At 37.6% G+C, this 25,359-nt stretch overlaps 1 protein-coding gene across 15 annotated transcripts in view; it reads left to right on the top strand.

Moving 5' to 3' along the window:
- The window catches only part of KDM6A (lysine demethylase 6A), a 150,618-nt gene that overhangs the window by 41,138 nt on the left and 84,121 nt on the right, over nucleotides 1–25,359 (top strand). For all 15 annotated transcript variants that reach the window (XM_053971958.1, XM_053971952.1, XM_053971955.1 and 12 more), the window contains exon 4: nucleotides 4,493–4,542. In XM_053971958.1, the coding sequence (XP_053827933.1) occupies nucleotides 4,493–4,542 (50 nt within the window). The remainder of the gene's footprint in view (nucleotides 1–4,492; nucleotides 4,543–25,359) is intronic.

The following is a 25,359-nucleotide window of genomic DNA, read 5'->3' as shown; positions in this document are numbered from 1 at the left end:
AGGCAAACTCTTAGGGGGCACATAATAAAGCCTGTCAGGCTTGAAGTAACCATACATATTGCAAAGTGGGTAGTTCTGGGTAACTAAAAACCTGTAAGAGGAAACCAGTAGACTCCCAGTGTGTGAACTCATTGAGAGTCAGCTCTGCTCGAGGTGCCTGAGGTTTACAGACAGATTCTGAAGAGAGCCTGAGCTGAAGAGGATTCTTACTGTTCAGTGGCTGCAATTCTTTTAGAAAGGTGGTATTTTGCTTTTCAGAGCTATTTCAGGTAAACATTTTATTTTCATCAAGTGATATAGCTGATGGTGATTGACTTGAAAAGCTGTGTATAGCATTGGGGTATACATGTCCCCTCCTCTGGGGAGGATGGTAAATGCTGTATCTGCCACTCTCAGGGTTTTCAGGAATGTGATCACAAGGATTACCTGTTAGGAAAATAATAATCATGGCCAGGTTTTGGAGAGGGGTGTTCATAGCAGGAGCATAAACTGATGGAGTAAGAAATTAAATAAAGGACAGAAGGAGGGAAATAGGTAACTGAACACTTCTTTTAGTAATTGTTGAGTATTGTTTTGGGTGTTTGAATGTGGTCTGTCAGTTTTGTACTTTTAAGAGTTTTCTGTGGTTGACTACAGAAAGTAGTTGAGAGTGAGGCAAGAGGCATTGTCCTGCTGTTGACATTCTGTCCTGTTCTTTGAGTCCAGACATTCATTTTCTGGATGCTCATCCGTGTTTGCCATGCAGGGAAAAAAGAAGTTTTTATGTCCTTTATTGTCTTTATACAATTCCATATGTGTAAGAATTTCAGTGGCAAAGTTTTAAATTGAAAAAGCTCAATAGTAAGTTCCTAATCAAAAGATTGTCTGCAGAATCCTGCCGTGCCTAAAAGTGATTTCAAAGCACTCATTTCATAATGTTTAAGACAGACACCATAACTGAAATGGGATAATTCATTTGTATCTGTAAAAATGAGAGTTGACCCTGTGTTGAAAGAGAGGCAATAGTTGGCAGAATCTTTTTGTAACAAAAATTGTCTCACTTTGGAATGACCAGTCTTGGATGAAAAGTAAAGGTGCAAAATTATATTTTAGCCTTTAGTGTTAGGATTTTTTTGTTGTTCATTTTTGTTTGTTTTTGGTTCTTTTTTTTTTTTTTAATACTACTAATGTGCTGCATGACCCAAGTAACTGGGATTTTTTGCTTTTTAATAAACCAGGGAATATCATGCTACAGTCAGAATCATAACACTGATAAAGCACACCCTGTGTTACAGATAGGGATTTGTGTAAAATTCCTGTGTCTCTGCAGATTCAATTGCTCTTTTCTTTCTTATTTTAGAATAAAGTTTGTATTTTGAGGTATTTGCACTTATTTCCTGTAGATACAAAGTTAATTTAAGGGAGAATTTTCTTGTAGTTCACAGTACAGGTTTTAGATAAGGTACTAATTTCTACACCATGAAATTTTAGATAAATATCTGCTTATTGGTTACTTAGAGACTATGAAATATGATAGGGTTCAAAATTTATGGTTCATGTTTTTCTTTATATCTAGGTTTGTTCAGTTTCTCAAAAATCTTGCTTTCATAATTTGATTTCTGGCATCTTATATGCAAGATTCTTCTTAGGGATATGCTTGATTAGGAATATTTCTTGTGGGCTCTGGCAAAAAGATTATTTTCTTGAATCCTTTTCTTTCCTGTTTCTCTGCTCTTTTAATCCTTTGCAGCAGAGCTTGAGTGCTTGTGGAGCAGATATTTAATGTAGTTGTAAAAGGGGCTGAAATACTGTAAGTTGAGCACTTGATAATACTGAAAGTGTGCATGGTAACACTTTTTAGTTGTCTGACTTCCCCGAGGAGTAAAGGGACATTTAGCTCTGGTTTAAGGGAACTCTCCATGATTCATCCTTAGGTAATTTTAGCAGAACTCTGAGAATTTCAGCATTTCATCTGCAAGAAGTAGAAAGGGAATACTGTTAGCCTAGAACAGGCTGGATCCCTGGGTGTTTCTGAACCCACCAGGAGGATTGGGCACTTCAGACACTCAGGAGGATTGAAGTGTCCTCTTTGTTCCTCTGGAAGAGAAATGTGGCTCCTTATAATGGAGGCCTTATCTTCTTATCATGTAAATATAAATAGACTTCAGCAGTCCACGCTTCCCATGTGCTTGTTTTTAATTGTAACTGAGCTTGGCACATTAAATGATCACTTCAGCTGTTCCTGTGGGAAGTTGCTGAACTTTATTGAAGAATGGAAGAGTTAGAAAAGAAAATCACAGCCAAACATCCTTTTTCTTAAGGAAAACTGGTAGAATGTCATGGAGCAAAAGATTCATTTCTGTAATAACTTCCATATGTTAAATGGAGGTGTTAGGATTTTTCAGGGCAAGTTTCTTCGTGCTTTCTTTTTTCCTGTTCTTTCCCTTTAAGGCATTCTGTTTATTTATGTATTTTTTTAATACTGTTGACATTTTATAAACTTACTAGCAGTATCTTAACTGCTATAGGTAAGCATATTCCACCTCTCCTTTTTAATGGATATGCTCATGTGGGTACTTCCTGTATTTTTTAACAGCTACGGTGAAAATGTTCTCCCTTTTATTTTCCCAGTATAAATCCTTAGCATTGTATTTAATGTTTTTTCATCTTTTTACCATATCCCCTGTATAGTTGACTGCAGTAGTTGCTTTAAAAAAAAAATGTTTACAAGAAGTTGTCAGTTTCTTGAATCTTGCATGATATGTTGACCTGAGTATTTGAAATATACTTTAACCCTTAAAATTGGCATAGGTACTGCTTGAGTAAAAGGAAAAAGACTCCTTTTATTTGTGATGTGATGCAGTACAAAACTGTTTCATAGTGCAAGTGTGTGTTCCTGTTAGGGAAAGCAAAGTCATTACCATGTTCAGAAGATAATTATTCCTTTCAGTTGAAAACTTACTAATGATATCTGAGAGAAGTTGAATGTAGAAGGACTTTTGGGGGGCAGTAGGATGTTATTTTGTCTTAACTGTGAAAATCCTTTAAAACATTTTTACAGCATGTGACTAAAATATGCTTAGTTTTAACATTCTTCAACTTACATTGTTACACTGAAGTAATAGTCTTCAGTTTGTACCAGGTTTTTTTGCGGGGGGGGGGGGGACTGGTTGGAGGAGGAATTGTGTTCTTAAATTGTGAAAGACTAGATTAGATTAAGTTATTTTGTTTGTCTGAGTTGCACTGTGTAAGCGTTTTAAATATATTGCATGTTAATAATGTGTGATCAGTGAGTCTTCTTCTAAGTTCATTTTTTTTAATCTGGGCATCTAAATAAACTACAGTTTAGAACATCAAAATTAGAAATTGGCCTCACAAGCATTTTGGTGGAGAGGATTACCTCATGGGCATGGATCTCTATGTGTCTGTTTACAGATACAGGTTTGAGTCTCCATAGACAGAGCAGTGCAGAGGTTGTGTCTTTACCATGATGTGTATATTCTTATTTCACTTAAGCACAAGAACTCTGATCAAGTTACAAAAATGAATATGCAAGGCAGGCATTGAAGGGTGATAACATTTATGGACGTGATTTATCCATGGTGCTTGCAGGAAATTAAGCTGCACCTATAGTACACGTGGTTCTTGTGTCTTCATCTGTTTAGTGCTTATGGTTTTCCAAAGCAGGAGTTGTCTTCTTCTGTTGTTTGGTTTCCATACATTGTGTATTTTCCATTCTTAAATCTTAGGGAGCAAACACTTGAAAAAATCAGTATCTTGGTGTTACTGTAGTGAATCTTTACTTAAAATGCTTCATTTTTGATGGTTCCTAGTGCTGTGTTCTTAGAAAAAAGCAAAGCCTGTTTGTGTTCTAGTCCGAGGTGGCCCATTAGCCCAAGGGCAAGATGAATCACCCAGAATTTTTAGTGAGGAAGAGGGATGCAGGAGTAGTGATTGGAGAAATTGGTTGCTAAGTAGAGCTAAACAGAGCTGTTCTTAGCGCTGATTTCCAGGTTAGTCTTGGCCATGCTGTGGAATAAAATGTAAGCTTTTCTTTTTTTTCTGCTTGCTTTTGTTTCTCAGAATGAAAGGCCATGTGAAATTGATTTCTCTTTGTATGTCCCTCCTCACCAGTTCTTCAGAAATTACAGGGCATCAGGGAGCGTGGTAAATGAGCTATATGATTAAATTTTTAAATCTTACAATAGCTTTGTCCGGGATGAAAATCCCAAAATTTCAAATTATTTCTTTGTTATAGGTTTTCTTTAAAATATTGCTTGATTTACATTTCTAAGATTAATAATAAATATACTTTTTGGTTGACATTTCATAAAACAAAATTATAATCTTAAGGAATGCATTGCCCACAACAGTGTACTTACCATGGCAGTGTTACTTTTATTAAACCATTTATCATTTTAATGCTGTGTATTCTGACTCTTAAGGATTTTTATCTTTTTCTTCAAAGAAAATGAAACAAAACAAATTGAACATTCATTTTTCTTCCCTACAGCATTATCTGCATACCAGAGGTACTACAGTTTACAATCTGACTACTGGAAGGTCTGTATATGCTCCTTTTTTTTTTTTTTAATTTTAAAATGTGTTGCTGTAAATGTTCAAGCTTTTAAAGTAGATTCTGATCAATATAAGTTCGGTGTATCTACCTGCAATTATTTTCTGGCATATTAATTGAGTCTTAATGTAAATGTTCACCTATATGTGCAATTCATTATAAATTGCAGTGAAAGTAAGTCTTCAAGTCATGTATTGAAAAGGCAGCTCAATTAAGCTGACAGGTTTTAAATAATTTTTGTTACCATCATAATCCATTATTTCAGGGTTTTTTTTTATGTGGCATAGATATTTGGATGTGTGTATGGAGAGAAGCACAACCACTTGAAAGCTGCTGTGAAGGCGTTGGACTGGGAATAGGAAAAATGTTCTCAGGTTGCTTTCTGTTTCCACAGACACCAAATTGTTTAAAGTCCTTTTCAGTATTTTAAATAACACTCTTAACGTCAGATAGGAGCAGATCCTGTTAGTGCAGCTGTCTTGTCTGTAAGTAGAGGTATTGTGTCTGTGAGTAGAGGTATCATGACTTCAGATGAATAAAATTGAAAAAATTCTCTATAATGCCATTGTGAGAAGTTGTCAGCATTGGTATATTGTCACATGAAATAATTTGAAGCTCCTGGTTGAGAGAGAGGTGCAGGAAAGCACATAACACATGAGATACTTGTGTGGTCTTCAGCATCTGTTTTCCTTAGAAGTGTGGATAAATGCATCTTTAATATAGGGAGGGCTCATAAAGAGCTCTTGGTACCACATAGAGACGGCATTAGAGAAACAACATTTTGTGCATTCTTTGCATTTATAGGGACTGTAGCAATGCTCTGAAAAATGCTGTGGCAGCTTCTCCCATTTGGGCACAGGATGGGGAGAAAGGCAGGGTGCATTAAGGGTGGAAGAATGAGCTAGAATAAGTGTTTAATAGCAGATAAAGGAGAGCTCCAGTTGGAGGATGCTAGGGAAATTTTTGCTATTGTCTTGTAAAGCCCCTGCTCCAGCAGGAGTTGTGCAAGTGCCATATTTCACTGAGCCATTTTGGAATTGAAGGAGTTTTTCCAGAAGTAACCCCTGCAGTTTTAAAATTGCAACAATAAAAACATTAGTCTATTCTTCTTACGTGCTCTTGGAGAGCTGCTTTAAAGATTGCTGTAAATAAGTGTTGAAATCAATCAATTAATTAAAAATCAATTGTAATAGTTTCTGTTGTTTGTACTGTTTCACGTTAAGCATGTCAAAAGTTTATGACTGGAATTATTTTTTTCTGGTTTTTACTCCAATGACTCATTATTAAAATAACTTAGTAATCACCTACCACTTATTTCCTCTGCATTTTCAGGGTGGAATGTAAATTATTATATGTATTTCTATAGGTATAGGTTGTTTTCCAGTGTGGCTCAGAATATGATCTGCACTTAAAATAAATGTAAACTCTGACTGCTTTGCAGTTTCATCTCAGGAGCACTGATGGCAATAAAATTTGTTCGTATGCAGTGTGTGATATTTTAACATACCTGTTTCTTGTATATATCCCCAGAATTTTACCATGCAGAGATTATTTTCAACAGTTACAGTTGCAAACATGAGAGCATTGTTTGCAGTTGACAAAAGAGCATTTTGAGTTCTAGAAATTAAAAATCCAACCCAACAACAAGAAGAAACCAAAAACCAGTAATTTTTCTCCAGGTTGGCCTCCCCTGGGAAGGATCTCATTGTGAGCTTCCTTAAAAATGTGTGGCCCAAAGTGGTTCTTTTCTTATTATCTTGGGAGATTTTGTTAATTTTGATATTCATGAAAAAGAGCCTGAAAAAGTCTAAAACCATTTTTTCGGCTAACAATTTTTTTACTGAAAGTGGTAAAAATCACAGGTGAATCATATTTCATCTTATTAATGGATGATGAAGCTATTCTGGAGTTGGCAGTGGGAAGCTGCCTGGATTGGGTCTGGAGACAGACCTTCCCCTCCTCCCTCCAACTGAGAGGATTTATTTCTTGTCATCCTTAATGCCATGTATCTGTAAGGAACCATTTAGTCAGGAATAGCAAGTTTATGATGTATTTTTTGGTCACCCTTTTTGTTCTACTTTGTGATTTTTTTTTTCTCCCACAAGAGATACGGATGGCAACAAACACAGTCATACTTCCTTATTTTACTGTTGTGGATTTTTTCAGTTTTTTTTCTTTTTTTTTTAGTTTTTTCGGGGCTGAATGTCATCAGTTAAGTTGTTGGAATTTGTGATAGTAAAGGAAGGAAGAGAAAGAAGGGGTGTGAAGGAAGGGTGGTATTTGGGAGCTGCATTCAGAGATCTGGGAAACTGGAGAGTGCTGAATCACATGAAGGTTGTTACATAAAGCAGGGCTGAAGTCAGACAGGAGCAGCCTTATAAACTTGGGCTTTTTATCTGAAATTACAAACTGTCGTGCAGTGCAAATTTACCTGGGTGACATAAGTGTCCTCTATGTGCTCTGTTTTTTAAATGGAGAACTTACAGAAGAATTGTGAGAGTTTTCATATTGCTTTGGGTGTAGTTTGGTCTCCTTTTTTAAAGTATTTTTGCTCTCTACTACTTCGTATTTTTAGAGTTGCATGGGGTTGGAAATTGAGTGTTATTTTCATGCATTGTTCGTTTCATGATATACAGTCTATATTTCCTTTCATGAAAAAAGCATTTTACATTTTTTTGTTTCCCCATAGATTTTTCTGATGGTCTGAATTTTCATAGATTTTTCTGATGGTCTGGTCTGAAACAACCAGGTTGTTTTCTGTCAGAACTTGATGCATGGGTTGTTTTGTTGCTATTACAGTAAGCATTGTGTTCATCGTATGGAACAAAAAGAGAAGGAAAAAACACTTTAGAAAATATATTCTGGACATATACTCTAGTGACAGGAGTGAAGGTGAAAGGTTAGGAAGATGCTGTATTTTGCCATTTACCAGATCAATACTCCCTCTGTGCTGATGAGATATTATTTCCTTTCAAAGAACTATCTGTATGGATAGTTTTGAAGGTGTTGGCTTGTGTTATGCCACGTATTCCTAAGTAGACCATTTTTTGCTGTAATCTTTGGGTACTCACAGATCAGTGTAAAATGTCCTGCAAAATAGAATTTCTGCAATTTTTGGCTACAAAGGCACTGTGCTACCTCAACTCGGCATTTAAAAAAATTGACTTGAAATTATTTGACTTGAAATATCTCAACTTGGATAAAAGCCGATCTGACTTTCATTCTTGCATTCAAGTAGTTCTCTCAATGTTTCTTATGTGCCTATGCTAAAATGCTAAAATAAATCTTCCTTCTGCAATGTACTTCATTCTGATTTCCTTTTAAAACTCCCCTGTGTCAATGTGTTGAGGGAGGTGAGGAGGACTGTGGGGGATGAACAGATACAAAGGGCAGTTCAGGAGAGGGAGACAGCAGCTAGAACTGCAATTTGTAGATGTTGATGCTCCTGGAAAAATAAAGATATCAAGTGTAAATGTCTGCCATGATTATCAGTTTTGACATATTCTGAGGAGGCAGGATTAGAAGCTCAGCAAGGAGTAAGATATTCCTGGTTTTAGCCAAACATGATGGCAGATATCTGGCACCTGTAGGAAGTTATTTTAATCATCTTGTGGTTGTATTATAATGGACTTGATCATACTGAACTCTTTTATATAATACCTGACTTTGGGTAGGGCTGTCCTAGACAAATTCCACTGCTTGAGTGAATTAAGTGTATAAAACATCTGGATCTATTGCACTGGCATAGCTGTCCAGAGCAGGAGAGACCCAAAAATCCTATTCCACAGATTTGGGGCTCCAAGAGGCGTCAGCGCTCACTTGAGTGACTCCTGGGAAAGTTCGTGAGAGAAGAGCGTGGTTATTATCCAGTATTTAGATTAGATCTCTGCTTAGGCATGGCACTGCTGCTGCAGCCCTTGTCTGGTTTGATAATCTTGATTAAAGATTTGTGACCTTTGTAGGTAGGTGAGTGTTCACAAATTGTCAATTAGGAATTCTGTGCCTGCAGTTGTGCCAACACAGTGTGAATAACTAAAACCTTTTGGTAGAGCTATGTTAGGGAGCAGAAAGTTCCTTTATGCTGATTCTCTGAAATGTTTGAGCATCTGTTAGGGACATCTCTGTGCATGCGGAATGAACCTGAAGATTTCTAGGCACTTAAATCCAAGGGATTGTGGACAAGTTATGAGGAACATGACAACAGCACTGCTGAAATCCATTATTCTGTGTTAATTCATCGAAGAGTAGCATCATGCTGGTTTAAGTTTTCTTTTATAAAAAAAGTGTCTTTTATCAGAGTAACAGAGGGTATGCAGGTACTTGAACATTTCTATTCACATGTGAATAAACTGAAGGATTAAGAAGCCACAGCATTTAGGAATGCATCTTAAAATTGGACATTACTGTGAAAATGACTTACTTTTTCACAGTGGACTTTACTTGGAATAGGATGCTAGACCTTGGATTGAGGATGCCTGAGAAAGAAAAGAGACCTCAATTTATTCAGCTACACTCAACTGTAGTATCTCTTTATCAAGCAGTGCTTGGAGTGGATCAGTCAGGAAGTCTGAATGTTCCTTGAAATGTTTAAGGAACACTTAATTATTGAGTTTTATCCTCCAACATGAATTCAGATATAGAATTCTTGTTAGCTGTTGACTTTTGTTGGAAAGTTGCCTAGAAGGAAAGTAAATCTGTCAGGAACTCGTTATCATTTTATGAAAATGGCCTTAATCACCCTTCTCTTTAATAAAGATTTCATTTATGTGGACAAGGTGAAAACATCAAAGAGGTTTGTAAACCCCAGGAAGGGTTTTCAAAGACCTAATTCTGTGTTACAGTGGATTATAAAAGCATCTGGGTGCAAATGTGGTGTAAACTGAACTTATAGTTGCAAAGCTATACTGTAGAACACTGAATGGTTGTGTTAAGAAAAAATTGAAAAATTGAAGAGAGGGAAGTAAATCCCATAATTTTGCAACAAGGTGAGGTGTTAGTTTAGTTCTGGAAAGCACCTGTTTGGTACTCCCCTACATATATTTACTGACAGTAGAATAAATTACTGTCTAAGTTTTTACCTTTTTACATATTTATTTCTTAAATTATTCTTGAAAATAAAATTCTGGCTATATAAATACAAATAGGAGAATTTCCCCTCACTTTTCTTAGGTAATCTTTATAAAAGAGAGAAGAATCCAAAACCATACAGAGGAAAAAACCTTCAAAAACCAAACGAGAAAAACAAAAAACCAAACCAAAATCCCCCGACCTGAAATTCTCTTCAGGAAGCCAAATGCCAAAGGAAAATTCAGTTGTGTATGTGGGTGCTAATCATGAAAGAGGGATGTGATCTTGGTCTGTGCTGTTGTTGGTTTCTTGCAGAAAGCAATTTCATAACACTCCTTTTTATGTTGATCTGAAGTGTATTTAAGTACCAGGTAATATTTTAAAATGCTGTTCTGTAATTAGAGTTATGTAGAAATTTCTCAAGCTTATGGCTAAAACCCTTGTAAGTTGTAGAAAGGCTTTTTTCTTCCAAAGAGCTAAAGTAACTAAAGACCACAATGTTAGTTTTTAAGTGTAACCTGTTGCTTCTTTTAATTGTTTCATGCAGTGTTTTTTTCCTCTTTCTACTTTTTTCCATTTTGTTTGGTGAAATGGCTTTTTTTGGTATGTTTCCTTAATGCTGTAAAATAGGAAAATAATTAAAAAAACATTATTCTTTAATTTTGCCTGTTTTGCTGTCTCTTTTTCTCCAGACTGTAAGTCTGTTTCTCCCTTTATAAACAGTTGGACAAAAAGCAATTACTAGACATACTGATAACAGCAAATAAGAGAACATTTTGCACCTTGGAGATCTTTTAGTAGACAGCAATTTTCCACTTCATTGACTCACAACTGTTTTATTTTCTGCAGTAAACTCAAAAAACCAAGTAGTTTTTTAAACAGACTTCATCAAAAATTTCATTATTTTTAAATTAGATATAAATGCTTGGATTAATTGAAGCAGTGCAGTTGTATAGGATCAGTAGAAATTGCTGGAACAGACACCCTCCTGGAACAAAAGTTGGAGAAGTAGGATGATTTGTTAACACTGCTTTTTATTCAAGCCCTTAGGTTTTTGAAACTTTTATTTTAAAGAGAATGGTGATTCCGTATAAAGAGATAAATTTCCCCTTAAGGGTCCTCAGAGAACAACATTTTACAATTACACCAAAAGGCTTTAATGTAAATTATTGCCCCATAGCAGCACAGGGTACCTATAGAAAAAAACAAAAAGAAACAATCTGTTTGATGAGAGGAGGCTTAATCAGAGAAATGTTGAGAAAAACTGATCAGGAAAGCAAATTTCAAAAATTCTCACTGAAGCTGAAGTTTGCTGATATGAAAACACTGCAAAAGAAACTGAGAGATACAACAGTGACCTACAGATGGGTACATTTAAAACCTGCAATTCAGAAGGTATTTCCAAATCAAAATGACAGGGTAGGAATAGAATAAATAGAAAGAGGAAATGGAGATTCACAAAGTGAAAAATATAATCGGGAATTAAATAAATATTCAGTGTCTGTGTGAAGCATGGAGATTAATAATACCTTCTATATGCTCTTTAATTCTGCCTGACAGTATAATGGTTGTCAGTGAAGCACATGGGATTCTGTACCACCCCTCACTTTTGACTAAAAACAAGTTTTTGGATTTTAGTCCTTTCACTTGAAGGATCTTGATGAAGACATTCTGGTTATGTTCTGAGAAGGTATAAAACACAACTGAAAACTAATACTTTCAGGACTTCTGCTGTAGACTGAGAGAGACAAGCATGATGACATTATGTGTTACGGAACAGAAAATGAAAAACAGAGATAATTTTGTCCTGATTTTTAGATACTGATGAGAGTGGGTTAACATAATGGAGATAAAAAGCATTTTTATGGGATTTAATGGGGAGAAGCATTTTCCAGGAGACTGTTATGGAAAGCAGTCTGGGAATAGTCTGAGTCTGAAACTGTGTGATAATACAGGATGGGAAGAGATCATGTCCATAAAAAGGAAAGAGGAGGGGGAAGGTTGAGGAGAGAAAAATCTGTAAGGCCAGGTGAGATTGAACAAATAATATGAGGAAGAAGAAAATGTGTCTGGAAGGAGGAATGGCAGGATGTGGGGGAAGGAAAATTCTGGCCTTGCTGAGAGTTGGAATGAAAAGAAAATGAGAAAAGAAAACCTAAACTTTAGGGCTAACAGCATATGGGGAGAAGGGAGGAAGGTATATATAGAACAACATCAGAGTGGATTATGAGAGATCTGATCTTTCTCCCTAATGGTAACCTCTGTGTCATAAATTCACCAGGCACACTGGGAGAGATTACAAATTAAGGAAAAAAAAAAGAAAAATCCAAGGAAGACTTTTAACTGTTCAGTTGAAGAGCCCAGTATCATTCTCCATCAGAGGGTCTGGATGGCCTCTTGTTTTGAGGAAGGAATAAGAAAGTAGAGTATGAAGCACTGGGGTCACTCAGGGAGCTAGATAAGCAGATAATAAAACCCAGGGATGTTTAGAGTGGAGCAAAAGACAGTAGCAGGGCTTCAGCTGGTAGAACTGAGCTTCAGCTGGTAAAACTGAGCTTTGTGCCCTGACCTTGCTGGAGAGCCCCTGGCAAGGTTAGGAGTGACTTAGGCTGACCAAGACTCCACTCTCAGTAATTAAACAACAAAGATTTTTTTATGTATGTAGCTGTTACTGCAGATGGTGATAACGTAACAATTTACTGCCACAAAATAAAGGCGTTTACAGTAATAAAAGATGTAGCAAGTCCACAAAGTCTTTTACTGAAATGCTGCTGGAAGATAGAAAAGAGCATATTTTCCATAATCATTTGGTTTTGGGGGTGCAGTGGAAGAGAGCGGTTCTGGTGAAAACTTCACTTGGATCCTGAGATATACTGGCAAAACAAAAAGTGGGAAAAATGAAATGCAGCAGATACAGCATCTTCAAAGTAACAGATTTTTAAAGATTAATAATACATTTAGATCACGAGCTTGTCCCTTTAGTATGTCACACTGGATGGAAATTGCATTTTAGAAGATATTGGAAAAGATAGAAAAGTTGTTTAAAGAACAAGACCCAAGAGAAATTTGGAGTATGAGGATTGCTAAATGAAGGGCTGAATTTGTGAATTGTGCACCTTATAATCTCTTTTCTCTATTGAACTGCTTGGTAGCTTTGGTAACACTGTAAATGGGGTTATGTCAGCCATCCCATAGCTGTGATCAGTTAGTGTGATTAATCTGTGACGTGAAAAAATTGGGATTTTTAAATTTAAACTGTGTTTATCAAGACTGGTATTCTGTCTCTTAATGGTAGAAGGTATATGCCTTCAAAATACTTCAGAGAAATTTATTAATAAAGGAAAATGCTGGAATGCTGGAAAGGTAATGAGATTGTGTTGCCAATAACACTTGGATGTCTGTAAATGCACCAAAAATAGAGCAAATTAATAACTGTATTTGGGTTTAAGAAAAAGACGTTGTATTGTTGCATACTAAAAATAAATGTAATTTTATAAAAGTCAGTAAAGCAGACAAGTTGAAAGAACTCTTTTTTTTTTTTTTTTTTTTTAATAAAACATGTTGTTAAATTAATGCCAAAAAGAAAGATTAAGAAGGAAATGTGTTATTTCATGCTGTTTAATTAGAGGAAAGCATAACTGATTTCTTGTTTAGAAAAGAACATATGTTCATCCAGGTATTTCTTAAAGAGTAATGAATCTTAAGAGTCACAGATTAAGGTTTTGTGTATTTTGGAGGGCAGGTTTGGGTATATGTGTATCTGAAATTCTGTCCCTCTGGCAGCTAAAACACAGAGAATCCTTAGGTAGTTCCACCAAAATATGGTAATTGTTAATACAGACAAATAATGCAGCATGTCCAGTTTTGTGTACAGGAAAACTGTGCAAGGATCTAATAATGAACTCTTACTAGATGAATTATGAAATGAAATTCATTATGTTATAATGAAATTATGACAAGAGGGTGTCTTCCCTCTCCTTGAAAGATATCAAGATGAGGTGTAAAATCTTAAAAAGAATATGATTGGTGAAGTAATAAATTTTGACATGTTGTCTTTAACCTCATGATAAATTTGATTAATTAACTTTTTTAAATGTTTCTTTCTCTTAACTGTCATCACACAAAACAAAGGAATCCCCCTCTGCACATAAATCCCATGCACCTATTTTTGTTCCAACAAGCTATAAGTATTTTTAGGGAGCACTTGTGTTGCTCTGTGCTGAGAAATATTTTGCATTTGCCCTAAATTAGAAAAAAGATATTATTTCAATGTTTGCAGTTCTGATTTTTTTTTTAGTGTGCATTCATTCATTAAGCTACTCATCCCTTTTAATCAATGGATTTACAAGAACTCAGAAGTTTGAAAAATCTAATACACTGAAAATGTTAAAGAGGAAACAATGTGTTTTGGGGAGAAATTTGCTGGGGTCAGGAGGAGGAGGAGGCAAGACAGAATCTCAGAGGGAACACTCTGCCCTCACCCTGGAAATGGCATTTGTTTCCAGACAGTGTTCATTACGTTTTCTAATGGGGACTTCACCCTGGAAATTCAGCAGGAATGCTCCTCTTGTCCCTCTGTATGTGTGATCTCTGTCTAGGAGCCCAAACACTGTGGGTGGAAATAGCACAAGTATCATCAGGATTGATGGAAAAGTCTCTTCAGAGAAGGTTTTTATTCACGTTGAATTCTCCTGCTGCTGAAGTTTTCCTTTGTGCAGAATAAAAACTGTCATCATTCATGTGCTACTATTTAGATTAATAGCATGCTTCCCTTCTTGAGCCCCTCGGATGAGGATTCAGGACGCTGAAATATTAGATGTGCTGAAGTGTGGCAGTGGAGAAACTCATCAATTGGGAATGCTCAGAGAGAGGCATTCTTAGTTGAGTAGAACATTCTGGCTCCAACAGGGGATGCATCTCCAGCAGGCAGGAATAATACTTGAATGTTGATAACGTTCAATGACCAAATGTCTCTTTTTCTAAATAGAAACAATTATTTTGGAAATGTTTGTGATGCTTTTTCAAAAGCCTGTTGTTTGCAGAAGCCTCAGTAATGGCAAGTGACTTGGTGTACTCTGTATGATTGCTCGTTCCTTGCATGGAAAAGGTTAAAACCCATCACCCTGGTTTTCAAATTTCTACTTTGTAGATTCCTGTTTGATCTATAATGTGCTACAGTGTCTCATTAATGAGTGGCTTTTCTCCAGAAAGGGTTTTTTTTTACATTTTAAGGTCCATTCTTTAAAAAGAGGAAATGTTTGCTGAGTTTTAGAAACAAAGAATTGCTTTGTTTTGCAAATTCTATGTTTTTGAACTTGCTCTCTCTGGAACTGGCATCTCAGTTGTTTTTTTAAATACTTTTTCAAGCATATACCTAATTGAAGTGTTAAGCTTGCATCCTTTCCTCCTTTTCTGAAGGATGCAGATTCAGCCTCTTCCGTGTGGTGGGTGTGGGTGGGAGAGGAGTGGTGGAAGTGTGAGTGAATCTGGTGCAAATAGATGGAGAAGGCAGCAGGTGGGAGGATTGGGAGACAAAGAGCTTGGGGTCTCCTTAAAGACTCTGTGAGTAGCCTGTGTGAGGCAAATAAGTTCATGCTTTGAAAAAAAGGCAGATAATTCAAAATGGTTTTAGATCAGTGTTTGAGCATGATCGTGCTCTGAAATGAATGTAGCTATTTTTCCTTTTTCCTCATTCAGTCTTTTTTTTTTTTTTTTTTGGATTAAGTTTTACTTAGTATTTTTCTTATTGAAGCATTGGTTTAGAACTCCTCAGAATTCTCAGGGTCATCCAAAAAGCAATAAAGCTGTATTAGCAGACATCATGACTACACTGATGCTGTTTAACATGTCTTCTAAAAATACTTCAGGTCTTGTTTTTCTCTCCTCCCAGAGAATATTTGGCTCCATTTCACTTATTTTACCTATTGGACTCTTGATTGTTGGGGTCAGGCACAAATGTTTTTCCAGGTATCTTAATGATGTAATCAGAATTTTATGAACTTTTTCTGAAAACAGGTTGGAAAATCTGATTCCAATCCTGGTAAACACTGTGGAAAAGGAAATGGGTTTCAGTCATATCTGCAGTTTAGAAAGGAAAGAAGATGATAAGCTGATTATAATTCTGAAATATTTTTGTTAAAGCTAAGGGATGGAAACCCATAGGGGTGGCAGAGAAGGGAGAATATCTTTACATAAGGCCTGCTGGTATTTTCTGTGTTTTCTGTTCTGTTGTCAGCTGCTGCAGGAGATTCATGCCTGCTGCATCTTTCAGAAGGTTTTGTATCACTGGTGGTACGGAAAGTTGCAGTAGTTTTGCAGGATGCTGCAGACATGGTTTTTATTGTTTCAAAGAGTAGATGAACAATTTCAGGAAAGAAAAATCCATTAAAAGCAATTAAATACAATGATATTTTGTTTGGCTCTAGAAACCTTTGAAAATCTCCACAAATCAGTGGAGGTTAGGATGGTATTCTTGCCAGGGGGAGGCTTCAAATAATGATAGAAATGGGAAGTTACTCTTATATGTAACTGCAACAGCAACATTTTAGAAGTTCAGTGTTACTTCTAAAGTGTATGATAGCCTGTCCTTTCTCTCCAGGATCACCTGAAGGTGGTTGTGTTTCCATTTGCTGACATAGTCTTTACCTTTTGCACAGGAAGGGTGATTTTCTCATTAAATTCAATCATTGGATGTTGTCTGGAGCAGAATTACTCTGAAGCTATACAAGAATCAAGAATTTCAGTACATGATCTCTTCTCTCCTCCTGAAATGCATAAAAATACAGTAATATAAATTAAATCATCCATCTGGTTCGTAATGGTGCATTATAATCCTGTCTCAATTCTGGTTTTGATCTCAAAGTCTGGGCAAACAGAGCCCTCTGTCTGTCTGAATCATGTAAGAAAAGCTTGTCTTGAAGGCACTTCATTTCACTCAGGATGAGTGAGATTCAGAGGAATGTAAGCCTTTTCCTCTCCTAAACTTTCTCCCCTGTGCATTGTTGTCAGACAGATTCCTTGAGGAGTCCCTCCTGGATCACCATGGCTGTAATGCTGTCTTTTATAGAGAGAGGACCTGTAGGTTCTGCTTGCTGGTGATTTTCCCTGACCTGGGCTTTCATTAAAGAGCAAATGAAGCAAACAGATGATGAATGTCACTTGTGAGGTCAAGACAAACCCAGATGGGTGCTGTCACAGGAATGCAGCTTGTCTTAAACTGAGAATAAATCTTAAGTACTGATTTGAAAAACAGTGCAAAATAAAAATGGCTTGGAAGGAACACAACTGATATTATTGGAATTTTTTACTTGCTTCCATTCAGTGGCTTTCCTAATTCTAGTGTTTTGCTAGACGTGTAGCTCCTAATTCCTGTGGCATCTTTCTGTGTTCCCTTTTAACTAAGCTCCTGAACCTTGATTTTTTTATCTTCCCCTGGAATTCTAGTTGTGTATCCTTAGTCTTACAGCCTGTACATACAAACTGGAAGATGTGTGTGTTTTGAGATGTTTGGGTGATTGAAGCTCAGGAGCAAGTGCCAGGGCTAGTGTTTTATTACATGTCTGGAACCCAGGGAGTCACTGAGGTATTGGAGCAGTGTCTTGAAGCACTGATTTGTCCCATTGTGACACATTGTTCTGGCAGGGAAGAGAAGGTGGTCAGCAGTTTTGTAATCATTGGGAAGAATGTCCCAAATAATCTACCATGTTGGCAAGGGATTACTCTGTCCTTAGTGGAAAAAAATTTCACTGTCTGTGGTTTGGCAGTCAAATGTGAGATGAAAACCAATTCATTGGTCTGGACTATCAAACCCAGCTAAGTCCAGAAGCATTGATTTTTCTCCTCATGCACTTTGGTAGATTTGACTTCTAGAAACAGAGAATGAAGGGTGGGATGGCTGTGTTTAAGAATATCGCAGATCTCATAAAGCCAGGTTAAGGCAAAATCCTTGATAGAGAAACTCCCACTTCACTTAAATGCAGGTAGATAAGACAGGACTAAAACAGATTATTAGCCTGAGATTTCTCTTTGTTTACCAAAAAGAATCTGAATTTTGGGCCTGAAAAATATTGTTGGACGCCAGACACATAATGAAGATACTGAACAGGTTTAAAAGTGCTTGAGAGACATGGTGTATTATTAAGAGAAACTGAGAAATAGAATTAGATAAGTAATTACCACCTAAAACAAATATGGCCTGGACTGTCTAAAGCACATCCTAAAGTGGATGTGATTGAGTTTAAGAACAGTATCAAATGTAATATTGAAAACATGTTAAAAAGGGAGAAGTAGCACAAAACCTCTTATCCTAAATGCTTCTGCAAGACATCAAGCACAAATTGGACCTTCCAGAAAATAAATTTATATTTTCTTCTTTGCCCTGATGTTGATTATGAATAGACCTTTTTAGACTCCCTGCCTGCTGTGTTCCCTGTCTGCCAGAGCAGGCTTTCTATGGCTGTGGTTTATCTCCCAAGGAGTAAATTTTTTGTATTTTATGTTGGGAGTTCTTTCTAGCAGAGCTTAGCTTTTCTTTCTACAGTACTTAGGTAGCCTTAATTCCCATAATCTTCCTGTGTTAGCACTTCTTCTCCGGTAGATTTGAGAGAGAAATGTCTTCTTTTGTTAAGCAAAGTACTGTAAAGAGATTGATAATTTCCAGGTTGGATGATTATACCTTCCCATTTTGAGATGTGCTAAGTGACCACAAGGTGATGATCCCAGGTTTATGAAGCTGCTCACATCATTGTCTTCATGAACTGTCTTTCTGTGGGTGTGACTTACTTCATCTTTGATATCTTCAGTTGAGAAATGGTCCTGAAATTTCTTGATAATAGACAACTGGGCTTTAGAAGAAAGTGTAAGAAAAAAGTATTTTTTTTTAAGAAAAAGTAAGAACTTACTCTAAATAAGAAGGTAGATTCAGATTACACTGTAGAATTAATCACATGTTCAGAAAAGAAAAACCCCACATTTTTGATCTAAGAAAATAAATGTAAATTGGTGTTATGGAAAAGTTGTAAATGTGAGGCCGATGTGGTGGTTTTGTATGGGAGGTATTTAGGGAAGTGATACAAAAACTTCTGTGTAATTGATGGTCTGTGGAACCATTAGGAAGCTGTATACACTTCTGTGAAAAACACATGTTAAAGATAAAAAATCTTGGGAAAGTTAAGTAAAATAATAGTGAAAATATAATAAAAATATAGTGAAAATGATTAGAAGTGAAAGTGAATATTTGTATTGTAAAACAAAAGGTAAATTTTGAATGTTGAATGGTACAGATTTAAAGTACAGAAAAAGATTTTGGAGAATCATGATAGCAAGTTCAGTTTCATATGGCATGTTGATATTTTTAAACAGTAGTATTTTGAAAGTGTTTGTACCCACCATCTCACAGCTCGTGGTCTTGAGGGAACTGGCCTTAGTATCAGAAAAAGTAGAGTATGAAGAAAAAGTTAAAAGCCCAAACAGTATTTGGTTTAACAAAGAACAATATAGAAGCTTGTACTGGAAAGGATGGTTTTATATAAAGGATAAGTATAGTTCAATGTGACATTTTTCTAGAATCCAGTCATCCTCCTCTCTAAAGCAGAACAGAAGAATGAAATTCCAGACAAATGATCAAAGCATTATCCAAGAACTGTTTGCAAAGGAGATTCTGCTGACTCTTGCAAGCCTAAGGAGGTGTCCAGTCACACCAAGGAGCAGCAATTATAGTAAAATTAATTTGTGGAATTCAGTAAGGTGTCTTTAAATAAGAACTCTCTGAGATTTGCAAAAGGGCATTGAATTAGCAGAGGAGGAGAAAATCCCCATTTGATGGCATTGGTTAATTTGCCCTCTTCTTGTCATCTTGTCTCTCCTCCTTCAGGCTGTCAGTTGAGTTTAGGAATAAACTGCTCCAGAGGAAAAGATTTTAAAGCTACCAACTTTGAGAGGTTTCTTACCTAGTAGGGTGAGGTAGTAGTCAGAAGTGAAGAAACACTAGTGGATTTAAAAATGTTTCAGTCCCAGTCCAGGACAGTCGTGGTGTTTCCATTTGCAGTTTGTCAGAGTTAATTTTTCAGAAATTAAACTGTTGACAGAAGTAATTAAGTAAAGTCAGCTACAGCAGCAGTGATGCAATGGTAAGAAGAAGAGGGATTAGTGAGGGAGAAAAGCAACCTGAGCTCTGGATCAGAAGAGGAAAGAGCTGCAGTGGAGAATAATCAGAGATAGGGAGGGCAAAAGAAGTGTCCTGTCATTTGGCTTGTTTGTATTTTTTCTTGCTTTGTTTTGCCTTTAGAAACTGATAGCTCTTAAACTCACAAGTCTATATATTCACAGAGTGGGCTGAAAATTGACTGAGGTACAGTCTTCTGTTAAGAAATGATGATTTGATGGAATTGAAATGCTCTGTGGGAATGGTTGGTGGGCTGCCCAGCTGCTTTGCTCTGCTCTTGGCTGCTGGCCATCCAGTCTGCTCCCCCAGCTGCCTGTCATGTGGGCCTGCTGCCTTGGCTCTTGTAGCCCATTTTAAGTATTTGTACATTCTAACAAATAAAACAGCAAATCACCAATTAGAACACCAATTAGCCATCACTACTTAACCAACTACAGTCTTAATTGGACAGTCATTTTCAGTAATAATTGATTGATCCCTAACTAGCAGCCATTAATCAATGATCTTGCATTTCAGTTCTTAAAACAAACTCTTAAAAATTGATCCATTCTTGTTTAAATTTTTGATACAGATTTAAGAATACATAAAATACATACCCCAAAATATGCTATCAGATAACACTTCCATTTTTCAGATGTAACTGATTAATGAAAAATAAAATCAAGATTCAAAACAGCTAGTGAGGTTTTTTTCTAAAGCTGATACTCAGAATTTTGTTCAAATGTGGGATTTTGTTCAGTTTGCAGTTTACAGAACAAACTGTTTTTATGCTGGAGCTAATGAAGCCTGGGCAATGATGAGCTGGTGTCTGTTGTCCTTTCACACCTCCTGTCCTTCCCTCTCCCACGTAAGCACACATTCTGAAATTCCTCTAGTTTTCCTAGTGAAGCATCCTGAATGACATCTTGTTTCCTGCAGCATCTCTGAGCAGGAAAAGCACATGCTTGATTTAAAGCTGTGCTACTGGGCTAAGTGTCTTTTCCCAAAGTGGAGAGAATAATTAAGCTCTATGTGCTTTCTGAAAGTAGGCCTTGTCTTGGGGGTTCTTTTTCCTACCCAACAGGCATTTTCAGTGACATTCCTCCAGTTTTTCATCTTTGAGAAGTCTTACTTTCTCTAAAACTCATTTGAAGGCAGCTAACAGGTTCAAGAGTTACTCAGCTGGAAAGAACAACATAAAAGCAGCAACAGCATTCGTAGGGGACTTGGTTAAAAATTAACCTTTGAATTTTTCCATTAAGCAGAGTTCCAGATTCAGCTGGGTTTTTGTTACTGCCCAGCATAATGTGGCTTAAGATTCGAGGGGAACAACCATAGACAGTTCTGTAATTTAATTTTTGTGATTATTTTCCTTTGGTTTTTGCTGGTCTGTTTGTGTGTATTTGAATCTCTTTATAGTCATTCATGCCTTAGTATATTCAGCTTGTCCACTCCCATTTTTTGTGGAGTGCCTGAGGTAGAGCAGCTGTGTAATTAATGATAGTAAGGCTTTTTTCCAACACTAGTGATTTTCCAGCAGTGAGAAACTGACAGGGAAATAATGGGGCTACTTGTCAACTCAGTGGGATTCCTGTCTTTGCTGGAATGGGTTGGAAAGATGGTGAATCAAGGACACAAAATTCCATGCTAGTAGTTCTACTTCATAAAATGTTTTGAAGATTGATGTAAATGGTGATGATCACTTGCCATATGAAAGAGAATGAAATGTTTCAATTAACTGTCCAGATGTCATAGTCCAAAAAAGATGTTTCAGTAAGGTTTGTGTGTACACATGAGCCAGCATTAGTTTCTGTACTTTGAAAATATTTGTGAGGAGATCTAATAGTTTTTGTGAGGTCAGTATATCTAGATGGGAAGGAGGGAAGCTAGATCCTTTAGTTAGTATGAAATAAGAGCAGTACTCACCAAAGAAAAGCAGAGGATGAGAAGACCTGCTCAGTGTTTAATTTGCTTGTGCTGATCAATATTTGGGCCCCACCTCAAGAGTATTGGCAAAATAAAGAAGTGCCTACAGGGACAGCATGATGGGGGGAATCTCTCTTCTTTGGTCCACATTTGTTTTTGATAATGACTTTCTCCAAGTTCATCTTGACTTGAGGGAAGTTGGGTAAAAAGGAAAGGAATCCTGCATGGATGAACAAGATGCTCCTGACAAAACTCAGGCATGAAAAAGGAAGCATACAGGAGGCAGGAGCAAGGATAGATGACTCTGGAGGAATACAGAGAGATCATCCAAGCATCCAGGGATTGCATAAGGAAAGGCAAAGCCCACATGGAGTTGAATTTGATGAGGGATGTGAAGGGCTTCTGCAAGAGAGCTTCTGCAAGTGTATCAGCAGCAAAAGGAAGATGAAAGAATATGCAGGTCTGATGCTAAATAAGGCAAATGGCAAAGGATATGGGAAACATGGGGGTACTTCATATTAGGACCTTGGACTTTACTGGTAGGACTCACCTTCAAGGCCCTTGAGACTAGCTGGAAGGTCTGGACCCAGGAAGATTTGCTCTCAAAAGAGGATCAAGTTTGGGAAAATCGAAACAAAAAATCTACAAGTCCATGGGACCTGCTGGGATATGTTAGTGAGTGCTGAGGGAGCTCATCTCTGTCACTGTGAGACCACTCTTAATTATCTTGTTAAGGTCATGGTGATGGGGAAGGTTCCTGAGGCCTGGCATAAAGCAAATTTCACTCTTGCCCTTAAGAATGACAAGAAGAAAGATCCTGGGAGCTACAGGCCAGTCTGCTTCACCTCCATCCTTGTGAAGGTGATAGAGCAAATTATCCTAGAAACTGTTTCCAGCACATCCAGGGCAGGCAAGTCACTGGAAGTAATCACCATGAATTTATGAAGGAGAAATAATGCTTGGTGAACCTGATAGCTGTTTGCAACACAGTGAGTAACTTGGTGGAGGGGATGAGAGCCACGAGATACTGTTTGTGTTTATTTTAGTAATACTTTCCACACTGTTCCTATAATGTGCTCACAGACAAACTGATGAAATACAGACTAGATAAGTGGTCAGTGTGGTAGATTGAAAACTGGCTCACCCAAGCTCAGAGGATTGTGATCAGCATCTGTCATGGTCAAAGCCCAGATGGCAACTTTAGTACCACACTGCCACTTGCTCACTACCTCCTTTCCCCCTGGTGGGAAGGGAAGAAGAATCACGGAAAAAAAAACAAAGGGTAAAACCATGTGGGCTGAGATAAAACCAGTTTATTTAAAGTGAAACAAATTAAAACATAGTAATACTAATGGTAATATTAACAATAATAATGATTTTAACAAAAAGGAGAGAGAGAAGGAAAAAGAAAAGAAATAAAAAGAAGCACTGAACAATACAATTGCTTCCCACACACTGAGCAGTCTGAGCAGTGATTGGCCCCTCCTGGCCAGCTCCTTTGTGTTTGTGTACTGGATGTGACTTTTTATGGGATGGGATGTCCCTGTGCCCAGTTTGGATCAGCTGTCCCAAGCCTTCTGCCTCCCTGAGTTATGGAAAAGTCTTGACTTAGAGCAAGCACCACTCAGTAACAGCTGAAAGGTCTGTGTGTTTACATTATTCCCATCCTAAATCCAAAGCACAGTGCTGCACCAGCTACTAAGAAGAAAATGAACTCTATTCCAGCCAAAACCAGGCCATATCACAAAGTCCAGCTGGAGGCCAGCCATTAGTGGTTTACCCCATGGGTTGAGAGTGGGACCTGTGCTCTTCAGTACCTTGGGTTAGTGACCTGTGTTACAGGGTAGAGTGTACCTTCAGCAGGGTTACAGGCAGAACCAAACTGGGGAGAGATGACACAGCTGTGTTGCTCTTCAGAGGGAGCTGAACAGCCCCCAGGAGCCTCCTGGTGTTTGACAGAGGCCAGGTCCTTTATCTCTGGAGGAACAGCCCAGTGCACCAGCACGGGCTGGAGAGCAGCTTTGCAGGAAAGGCCCTGGGGGTCCTGGGACATGAGGTGACCACGAGCCAGCAAAGGCAGCCAGTGCCATCCTGGCCTGCATACGGGAGACCATGGCCACCAAGTTGAGGGATGATCCTTCCTCTCTGCTGAGCCTTGGTGAGCTGCATGTGGAGTTCTGGGTCTGGTGCTGGGCTCTCAAGAATAGAGTGGGGGCATCGTGGAGCAAGTCCAGTAAAGGGCCATGAGGCTGTGTAAGGGCGTGAAACATCTCTCATGCAGGGACTGGAGGCTGAGAGAGCTGAGTTGTTCAGCTCAGGAATTTCTTACCCAGTTTTACAAATAAACAGAGCCAGAATCTTTCTGGTGGTGCCTAGTCAAAAAAGGAAAACCAGCAAGCACAAACTGAAAACACAAAATTCCTATTAAACACATGAAAATGTATTTATTTCTCTTAACTGTGAAGGTGATGAGACAGTGGAGAAGGTTGCCTAGAGGGTTTGTGGGGCCAGTGTCCTTGGAGGCAGTCATAACCAAATTGAACATCATCCTAGGAATGCTCTGGTTGTGCCTTCCTTGAGAAGAGAGTTGGACTAGGTGCTCTCCAGAGAGATTGTCTCTTTTGGTGCAAACATTGGGTAAATTAGTTATAAAGCATCAGGTGTCAAGCATGGTTTTCTGTTTGGAGTTAGCAGGGTGGTTTTTTGTAAAGTCATGTATCATACAAAATAAGTTAGAAGCTTTGTGACTGTTAACAGCATTCAGGGAATCTGTAGGGAGAGTATTAAATTCGGTTAGATGAATCATCTGTATAAAATGTCTGTCAAGGTGAGTTTAATCCTCTGTGTGTTGCACAACACCTTTGCTCACTTGATTTATGTCAGAAAAATTCTGTTTCCTGGTAAAATAATTAAATTGTTGAGAATATTTGTACCAACTGAAAAATGAAGATGTTTACAGCAAGTGAAATATTTTAAGGCACTTAAGTCAGATGCCCATAGCAATTATCACAATTTAGACACTTGCTTGGCTGTTTGTGTGACAAACTTGGAGGTACACTAGTTGATCAGAAGTCTCTTTTGCCAATGGACCTAGGTTTATTTATGGATAAAGAAATACGTGGTTTGCAAAACTGCCTAGATTCCATCATCAGTGAAGAGGATTTGAGTTACTTAATGTTGTTTTGTCAGCTTCTCATTTTCATAAGACTGTACTCCCTGCAAAGTAGTTGTAACACAGTGCATTATTCAGGAGGGGTTGAAATAATGAATGAATGTTGAATTAATTACTGTATGTGGGTTTCAGTAATTTTCCAGTAGTCTTGTCTTGATGTACCTGTCCATCCCTGCGTGTCAAGAACCTCTTGTTTACAGATAGTGCTGGAAAGCCACTTGGAGGATAACAAGGCTCCTACTTGAGCTTCTTCACATAGGTCTTGCCATGTGTGTTTTAGTCCATGAGTAAAAACGTGGGGACAGAAGTGTTTTGGTGGGGTTGCTATGTTCCCAAGAAGTTGAAAGAGTAGTTTTCATTCAGAGAGGAGCTGCAGGGAATGTGGAAATGCAGCACTGCTGGGAAATGGCAAAGGATAAACGTACTGTCTTTCCTAAAGAGGAGATGAGTAGGATGACCAAGACAGCATAGTAATTTTAGAGATAGAAACTACTTACA

Source organism: Vidua macroura, chromosome 2, assembly GCF_024509145.1.
Source record: "Vidua macroura isolate BioBank_ID:100142 chromosome 2, ASM2450914v1, whole genome shotgun sequence".
In the NCBI taxonomy this organism is placed as follows: Eukaryota; Metazoa; Chordata; class Aves; order Passeriformes; family Viduidae; genus Vidua; species Vidua macroura.
Note: the sequence above shows the minus strand (reverse complement) of the source record. Positions and strands in the feature narration are given on the sequence as shown.